Raw genomic sequence first — 10,000 nt, 5'->3', positions numbered from 1 at the left:
GAACACAGCTACTGTGACACACAATACAGACAGAGGAGCGGACAAAAATATAAATTAAAATAAATCTTCTAAAATAGTTCCCACCGGTCTGGAAAACTCCTGGAACATGTAGTTTTAGACAGGGAAGTCTGTCAAGTCTGTGGGGAAGTCTGAGAATCTCTGGGGCTTTTATGTGTGAGTCATTTTCCAATTTCCAGAGTTTAATTTAGTCTTTTTAGAAACCCACATGTGAAGAAACCAGAGACGGGAGAGGTTCGTGAAGCTGCCTGGTATTAAAAGGCGCTTTTCCATCACATGGTACCTGCTCGACTCGCCTCGACTCTACTCGCCTTTTTTGGTTTTCCATTACGAAAAAAAGTACCTGGTACCTGCTAACAGGTACTTTTTTTAGTACCACCTCAGTCGAGGTTCCCAGTGAGCTGAGGCGAGCCGAAAAGGTGACGTGAAAGCGACAGACGGGGGTGTCCTGAACAAACCCGCTATTTTTAAACAGTTTAGCCAGCTGTGCCAAAATGTGTCTTCTGGCAACAACAACACACCTTCGACGTTCTGTGTGTGTGTCGCGTTAGGTCACGGCAGTTTACTGTGGCGCCGCTTGTTTACAGTTCTGCGGAGGCTCCGCCGTACACACACACATGCTGGCTCGACGCACACACCAGCTGACAAATGTATACATCAGGCCACATATTACACAGGCTACGGCGAAAGCTCTGCCTGCGTGGAGCCTCCACAGAACTGTAAAACAAGCTCAAGTGGCCTGATGTTTATACTTGTGCGCTGGTGTGTGCGTCGAGCCGGCAAGACGACCAGCCACGCTGAGGTGGTACTAAAATCTGCAACGGAAAACGGACGCACAGTGCGTCGAGGCGAGTAGAGTCGAGGCGAGTCGAGCAGGTACCATGTAATGGAAAAAACGCCAAAAGTGTTTGAGTTGTAGAATCAGCAGCTTCTTAAAAGATGTGTCATTCTAGCATTTCTGACATTATTCCAGACATTTATTTAGAACGGGAAGAAGAGCAAACTGAATAAGAAATGATCCCGTAATTTAAACCCAAGGCTGCACAAACCTCTTACCTTTTGTGAGTATGCTAATAGAAAATGTTTAAATCTGTATTGAACTGCAGAAACCAATGCGTTGATTGTTGGAAAAACCTAAATGGGATTTTTGAATTTGACAAAGTTACAACTAGGGATGCACCGAATCCAGATTTTTGGGGTTTGGAACGAATACCGAATCCACTGGTTAAGATTCTGCCGAATCCGAAACGGGATACCGAATCCTCGTCCCTTCCTCAGTCCATGAACACAGTAAACACATTAATGAAGGAAACAATGTCCACAGCAGTGTATTTTCATTTTATTTTATTTTAACTGTAAAAAAAAAAAAAAAAAGAATAGGCAATATTATGCCAGGAAGACAAGTGGGAAAAGACTATTTTCACAATTACCATAGGTCTGTGTTTACCCTATCTCAAGAGCCAATCAACACCAGTTGTTAGCAGTGACTGTCCTTCCTTTGCCGTACCTGAAGTTGCTGCATTTTGGCTGCTGTCTGTAGATTCCTTCATGCACAACTCGTATTCTTCCAGATGTTTCATACCAGATGTTGTAACAGCGGTGATGTTGTGTATAGTTTAGGGTCCTCGCCACCACCAGACTAATCAGCGTTGCAGATTGAACATGTAGCTGGACTTGAATGGCCTTCTTTTGACTGAAAGTACTGACAAACTACACTTTTTCTGCTCACCAGTTGCATTTTCACAGACACACACACACACACACACACACACAGACTAGAGGTCTGATCGGGCTGAATTTTTCCGTCCGAGCCCGACAGTTAAAATCTCGTTTGTTTCTCATACTAATGACACGTGTACGTTTGGTTGTGTGGAAAGCTTTTATTAAGCAGCTGAAGGAAGGCATTCGGAAATGTCAACAGATGAGGTCATCAGCTCACACGGGGCAACAAGCTCACGTTAATCAGCTGTTTAATTTAAAATGTTCAGTGTGTTAACCTTTCCTGATCACTTTGATTCCGACCGTGATCAGAAAACCAGGAGAGACTCGTTAGCTCCAGGGCCGACGCTATATAACGTCGGGGTTAAAATCACGTTTCTGGTGAGACGATGAATGAACTTGGCTTTCAGTCTGGAGTTTATCTTGGACACCACACACACACACACACACACACACACACACACACACACACACACACACACACACACACACACACACACACACACACACACACACTGTGTACAAAACTTATTCCACCAACTCTGCTCTGGTCGCATCTACACGTCTGCTTCCTCTTTCTCTATCTCTCTTCTGCCCACTTTACACACACACACACACACACACGCACTGAGCTCTCTTAAAGGAGCCGCAGCACCATTTTACAACAAATGCCTCATCACGCTGATGTGACCGAGCCCGGCCCGAACCAGACCGTCATTTCTAAATATCTGTCCGAACCCGGCCCGGCCCGTCGGGTATCCATGCCTTAACACAGACACACACACACACACACACACACACACACACACACACACAAACATACCATGACGTTATGTGACTTGAAAACGAGCGGTTGCAACAGAGTATTTCACACACACACACACACACACACACACACACACACACACACACATATATATATATATACATACACATACAGACACACACACACATACACAGACACACATACACAGACACATACACACACACAGACATACAGACACACACACACACACATACACAGACACATACACACAGACACACAGACACACATACACACAGACACACACACATACACACACAGACACACAGAAACACACACACAGACACACACACACACAGAAACACACACACAGACACACACACACACACACACACAGACACACAGACATACAGACACACACACACACACACACACACACACATACACACACAGACACACACACACACACACACACAGAAACACAGACATACAGACACACACACACACACACACACACAAACACATACACACATACACAGATATACACAGTATTTCCCCGTTCTGGCCGTGGGAGATCGTTGCTTACGCGATCCCGTTTAAAGCGATCTAAAATAAAAGCCATAACAACTACAGCATTCATTGTTGTTTGCAGCAGAAAGCTAAGGCTTCTGTGTTTCGCGTCATCGCGTTACGAGACGTCCGGTGCAGAGGAGAGGATTGGCGCCAAAGGAGCGAGTTCATAGGAAGCGTCAGAGAGAGACTGAGAGAAATGGTCAAGAGTCAGTACAATAGTTTTGAGAATTAATACATGTATTTTATAGTGTATTTTAGGGCTGGGATGATTGCCGATTGGATTTGTAATGCGATTTGTGTGTGTGTGTGTGTGTGTGTGTGTGTGTGTGTGTACCTACTGTAATTCTCTCATTCTAAACAAGGCCTGTTTCTTCCTCCCATCACTCTCATCTCTATTTCCTGTTTGTCTCCATATATCTGCTATTTACAGAGCTGAAAACCCAGAGCTGCAGATACTATGCTTTTTTTTTGTAATTTTATTATTCTCCTCATACTCTAGCCATGTTTCTGTATTCCATCTACTGTCATTTTACTTTTCTTCAACCCTGTAATATTTGAATATGTGTGAATAAGCCATGAGACAATCTGTGAGACTTTACAAACTCACATTTTCATCTTGCATTTTGGTTGTTTTACAGGGAGGGAAGAGCGAGATATTCGTGGACGTGATCGAGAGGATGTCGGTCGTCATCGGTTCCAACGTGAGTAACAACAGCTGTCTGAAAAAAAGAACTGATATGTAGAACTGCTTATTATTTAATGTCAAGTTTCAGTTCCAGGGCCCTATTTTAACGATCTGAGCACACGGCGTGAAGTGCCTGGTGCAGGTGTGTTTAGGGCGTGTCCAAATCCACTTTTGCTAGTTTGACGGCGGAAAAAAGGGTCTGTGCGCCGGGCGCATGGTTCACAAGGGTTGTACTTAGTGTCTTCATTAATCAGAGGTGTGTTTTGGGCGTAACATGCAATCAACCAATCAGAGATCATCTCCCATTCCCTTTAAAAGCCAGGCGCGTTTGGACCTTGGAGCATTGCTATTATGATGGAGGATTTGCACCGTAATATTTTTATTTGTAATCTTCTGCATGTGTGTGTGCTGCTGTGCGTCCCTGTGTGTGTAACAAGCATAGTGTGCGCGCTGTGCACGAGTCTAGGAGCATTTTACTAATGCTCTGTTAAAATAACAATGAAATGCTGCGTTATTGACTTTAGACCAGGTTTTTGTTGGTCAATGGTGATCACTTCCCGCTGCCTCAAGATAGCAATACGCCCAGAATGCACCTGAACACACCTCCCTGTAAGACCAGCACGCCCAGAATGCACCTGAACACACCTCCCTGTAAGACCAGCACGCCCAGAATGCACCTGAACACACCTCCCTGTAAGACCAGCACGCCCAGAATGGGCCACAGATGGGAGCAGGGGCATTTGTTGTTTAAACGACGTGGGCGCTGGACGGGAAACTGCGTCGGTCTTAAACTAGCAAAGACACTGGCGTCGGGCTTTGCGCTGCACTGCGCCGGGTGCGAGATAGGAGACTCTAACGGTAGGTTTCCACACAGCGAAATTTCGCTTCGCTCTCATTGAGGTTGAATGGAGGCGAAAATCGCCCTGATTGGGCGAGATGAGAGCGAATCGCAGAGGCAAGCGAAACAAAGTTGACGATATATAAAGTTTAACTTTATTCAAATGAGGACCACTCGAGAACCAATCAGGTCCGCGTGTTTGTGTTTGGAGGCGGGAGTTACAAACAAAGTCTGACCAAGATGGCGGAGGTCATCAGCGCTGTGCAAGGGGGTCAGCCTCTCCTCGGACCGCGTACCTCCTACGGCGCCATTCTGATGCTACCAAGCCATCACCCCCCGTTAGCATCCCATTGACTGCCATTCATTTTGACGTCACTTTGACAGAGAATAACTTTACATCTGAAGAGTTTAAAGACTCTATTTGTCCGTTGTTTATTTCTAAAGAAACACGACAATGTATAAAAGGCTCCATTACCTTGTACCTCACGTTATGGCTCCGTAGCAGACGTTTTTATAAAAATAGGCTAACGATTGGGTCATAACCACGAGACTTACTGTCTCATAGTAGAGGAATTACCGTATAGTACAGGAGAAGCTCTCAGGCAGTTTGGACTTCCATTAGCTGTTTAAGTTTAATTACTAATGTTAACTATCATTTTAGTGATCAATAATTAGCCTGTGTCTATGTTATCTCCTTACATATACCTACGCTCTCCGTCTCTGCTAGATTGGGAATGATTGAGATTTCTCTTGGCACAGCTACCAGAAGACTTCCAACTTTCAGACAGGTTGCTCACGTCACATCTACGTCTTCAAGCTCAGTTGGAGGCTGCTCAGTAACGCTCAGCCATCACCGGGAAAAGATCTTCTAACATCCTTCACTGGTCTCCGTCCAGAGACACGGGATCTGTTGGTCCATTCTTATATACAGTCTATGGCGCTGTATCATGAACATTTGTATGTGATTAAAATGTTTCTACACGAACATTGGGACTTGTATCAACACAAATTGTGATTTATATGACACAGGAACTTAGTCAGGGCACTTACACCACTAAATAGACCACTGTGTATGTTAGTTTAAACACTCAAAATGTTCAGCTAGCCGACAGGCTAATCGCTAGCATGTTCGGACATTGGATTTCATTGTAAGCCTAGCCAGGCAGCTAGGCTACTTGTGCATTTGTTTGATTACGTTTTGTTGGTGAACATTGACGCTTGTATCAACACAGATTTCACAAGCTACAATAGCAACGATAGCTTGCTAGCATACCTGCTAGCTACCTATGCTACCTAGCTTCAACCCTCTCTGCTAGCTGCCTAGCAGCCGCTGTTCTGTTGCGGTCTGGCGTGTTGTTTTCGCCCCCAATGCAATATTTCGCTAGCCGAAATTTGCTTGGTGTTTCGCTGTGTGGAACCCTACCGTTCGATCATTCTTTAATGCAGCACTCTGAAGCCGCTGTTTACCGCTGGATGTTACGGTGAAACAATACGGCATGTTTTAAGCTCAGCTGGTTTCCTGTTTTTTTTTTGCTGCAGGGAGTTTTGATGAAGGCCGACGTCGAGGGAGAAATCAGAGTCAAGTGTTACATGCCAAGCTGCTCGGGTGAGTTTCAACATGAAGCTAAAAAAAAAGACAGGTGGAGTGTGAAAGGGTTACAACTAGGGATGCACCAAATCCAGAATTTTCCATGAACACAGTGAACACATTAATGAAGTAAACAGTGACAAGTTGCTGCATTCTGGCTGCTGTCTGTAGATTCCTTCATCACAACTCGTATTCTTCCGGATGTTTCATACCAGATGTTGTAACAGCGGTGATGTTGTGTATAGTTTAGGGTCCTCGCCACCACCAGACTAATCAGCATTGCAGATTAAACATGTAGCTGGACTTGAATGGCCTTCTTTTGACTGAAAGTACTGCCAAGCTACACTTTTTCTGCTCACCAGTTCCATTTCCACTTTCTCACAGCCTGCTGCATTGAACGCTCCACCTACGTAAACACCTTCCCGTAATCAACGGCGCCGTCATTACGTCGACCAGCGTAGCGCGCGGAGTGCAAGCGTAGGGTTCGGTTCTGTGGAAAAAACTTTTAAGGTTCGGCAGAAATCCAACCCCGTCCAAAGCCGCTTTCCAACCGGAGGGATTTTTGCAGTTCCTAGAACATAAAATTCCTAGAACTCTTTTTTTTCTCATGTTCCGACTGGACCAATTTGGGGATTTTTAAGTTCCTCTGACCACAGTTCCTGTAACTCTTTCAGCTCCTACTTCAGGGCACGGTCTTTTCTCTTTTCCCTTTTCAGCAAAGGAACCCAGGTCAACGAGGGTCGGGTTTCCGGTACAGACAGACCAACAACGGGACAATTTTCACAATTTTCGCCATCTTATTCATCACTAAATTCACTTCTGACAACGTTTTAGGCGACAAATGAACTGTTTAGATTTCGAATATAGGCAGTCTTGTGAAAATTGATGCCGAATTGACAATTTGCTTCAAAGTTTTTGGAGTTGAGAAGCTCCATGAAGTGAGGCGACAGCCAGCAGGCGCCGGCCCCGGCCGCTAGCTCGTCGCTGGGCCAGTCCTGCTCAGAGACCCCTTCTGTAAGCTGGAGGTCTCTCAGACCGCTCTCGCACATACACACACACACACACACCTCGCTGTAAGCTGGAGGTCTCTCAGACCGCTCTCGCACACACACACACACACACACACACACACACACCTCGCTGTAAGCTGGAGGTCTCTCAGACCGCTCTCGCACACACACACACACACACACACACACACACACACACACACACCTCGCTGTAAGCTGGAGGTCTCTCAGACCGCTCTCGCACATACACACACACACACACCTCGCTGTAAGCTGGAGGTCTCTCAGACCGCTCTCGCACACACACACACACACACCTCGCTGTAAGCTGGAGGTCTCTCAGACCGCTCTCGCACATACACACACACACACGCACCTCGCTGTAAGCTGGAGGTCTCTCAGACCGCTCTCGCACATACACACACACACACGCACCTCGCTGTAAGCTGGAGGTCTCTCAGACCGCTCTCGCACACACACACACACACACACACACACACACCTCGCTGTAAGCTGGAGGTCTCTCAGACCGCTCTCGCACATACACACACACACACACCTCGCTGTAAGCTGGAGGTCTCTCAGACCGCTCTCGCACACACACACACACACCTCGCTGTAAGCTGGAGGTCTCTCAGACCGCTCTCGCACATACACACACACACACGCACCTCGCTGTAAGCTGGAGGTCTCTCAGACCGCTCTCGCACACACACACACACACACCTCGCTGTAAGCTGGAGGTCTCTCAGACCGCTCTCGCACATACACACACACACACGCACCTCGCTGTAAGCTGGAGGTCTCTCAGACCGCTCTCGCACATACACACACACACACGCACCTCGCTGTAAGCTGGAGGTCTCTCAGACCGCTCTCGCACATACACACACACACACGCACCTCGCTGTAAGCTGGAGGTCTCTCAGACCGCTCTCCCACACACACACACACACACACACACACACCTCGCTGTAAGCTGGAGGTCTCTCAGACCGCTCTCGCACATACACACACACACACACCTCGCTGTAAGCTGGAGGTCTCTCAGACCGCTCTCGCACACACACACACACACACCTCGCTGTAAGCTGGAGGTCTCTCAGACCGCTCTCGCACATACACACACACACACGCACCTCGCTGTAAGCTGGAGGTCTCTCAGACCGCTCTCGCACACACACACACACACACCTCGCTGTAAGCTGGAGGTCTCTCAGACCGCTCTCGCACATACACACACACACACACCTCGCTGTAAGCTGGAGGTCTCTCAGACCGCTCTCGCACACACACACACACACACACCTCGCTGTAAGCTGGAGGTCTCTCAGACCGCTCTCGCACATACACACACACACACGCACCTCGCTGTAAGCTGGAGGTCTCTCAGACCGCTCTCGCACACACACACACACGCACCTCGCTGTAAGCTGGAGGTCTCTCAGACCGCTCTCGCACATACACACACACACACGCACCTCGCTGTAAGCTGGAGGTCTCTCAGACCGCTCTCGCACACACACACACACACACACACACACACCTCGCTGTAAGCTGGAGGTCTCTCAGACCGCTCTCGCACACACACACACACACACCTCGCTGTAAGCTGGAGGTCTCTCAGACCGCTCTCGCACACACACACACACACACCTCGCTGTAAGCTGGAGGTCTCTCAGACCGCTCTCGCACACACACACACACACACCTCGCTGTAAGCTGGAGGTCTCTCAGACCGCTCTCGTAAATTTAATCATTTCGCCGTTGACGGTTCGTTTGTTTAAATATCACAACACATGTCCATCATAAGATTAACGGGAACCTGTGGTTAACTGTCTTTTCGGAGTTAAACTCCACAGGCGTGTCCTGCGGCTGGCCGGTGGTCACACACACACACACACACACACACACACACACACACACACACACACACAGTCACACACACACACACACACACACACACACACACACACACATACACACACACACGCACGTCCACAGTGCAGCAGGCAGAGGTGGGGGAGAGAGAGATACAATTTCTCTTCGGGAGACTTGTTTAAATTATGACAAATATGCTATTAGATTTAGTATTTAGTTCGTACTTGTTTTGGTGTATTTGTTTTCTGATTTTAACGCTATAAAGACCGTTGCCATGCTTGCATCACTCCCTAACCCCTCCTACCAGTCCCTATGGCCACTTGGCCAGTGGGAAAAAAAAAGATTTTGGGCGAGAGTAGTTAGTAGAACTGTTTAGAAGTGGACTTTTAATATAACTATGTTCTTGTAACTACTTGGTCGGAAAGCGGCTAAAAAGCCCAATATTCGACCGAATCTGAAGCCCAATCCTGGATTCAGTGCATCCCTAGATAACTTCAGACCAAATGAGTGTAAAGAACCGATTGTCCCAAAGAAATTGTACATTTATAGACTTAAAGGAATACTTTAGCCATCCAAAATGATCATTTGTACATAAATAACTCACACTGTTACCTAAACTCTTAAAATGCCCATATTATGAAAAAAAAAATCACTTTTTCTGGGATTTGGGGTGTTATTTTGCACGGCTTTCTACGTCAGTAGCCGAGACGAGGTGGCTAACCGTAGCATGCTAGCGCTAGCATGCTAGCTCGTTCTGAATGGCAAAACACTGCTACAACACACACTAGTTCACCCTAATCTACAAAAGAACTACTTCCATGTCCCTGTTCTGCAGGTATTCCACGCAAAGTTGGAAGTGCGCCCTCGTTTAGAAGAAGTCTCCCAGTTAATCCTGCCTTGTACTACTGAAGTTGGAGAAACAGCT

General features: G+C 47.0%; 1 protein-coding gene across 2 annotated transcripts in view; it reads left to right on the top strand.

The window, feature by feature from the left end:
* Positions 1-10,000, top strand: part of ap4m1 (adaptor related protein complex 4 subunit mu 1) — a 51,217-nt gene that overhangs the window by 10,676 nt on the left and 30,541 nt on the right. For both annotated transcript variants that reach the window (XM_035990828.1, XM_031321168.2), the window contains exons 8-9: positions 3,712-3,774; positions 6,136-6,202. In XM_035990828.1, the coding sequence (XP_035846721.1) occupies positions 3,712-3,774; positions 6,136-6,202 (130 nt within the window). The remainder of the gene's footprint in view (positions 1-3,711; positions 3,775-6,135; positions 6,203-10,000) is intronic.

The sequence above is a fragment of the Sander lucioperca genome, chromosome 13 (assembly GCF_008315115.2).
Source record: "Sander lucioperca isolate FBNREF2018 chromosome 13, SLUC_FBN_1.2, whole genome shotgun sequence".
NCBI lineage: Eukaryota > Metazoa > Chordata > Actinopteri > Perciformes > Percidae > Sander > Sander lucioperca.
This window is presented reverse-complemented; position numbering and strand designations above follow the sequence as displayed.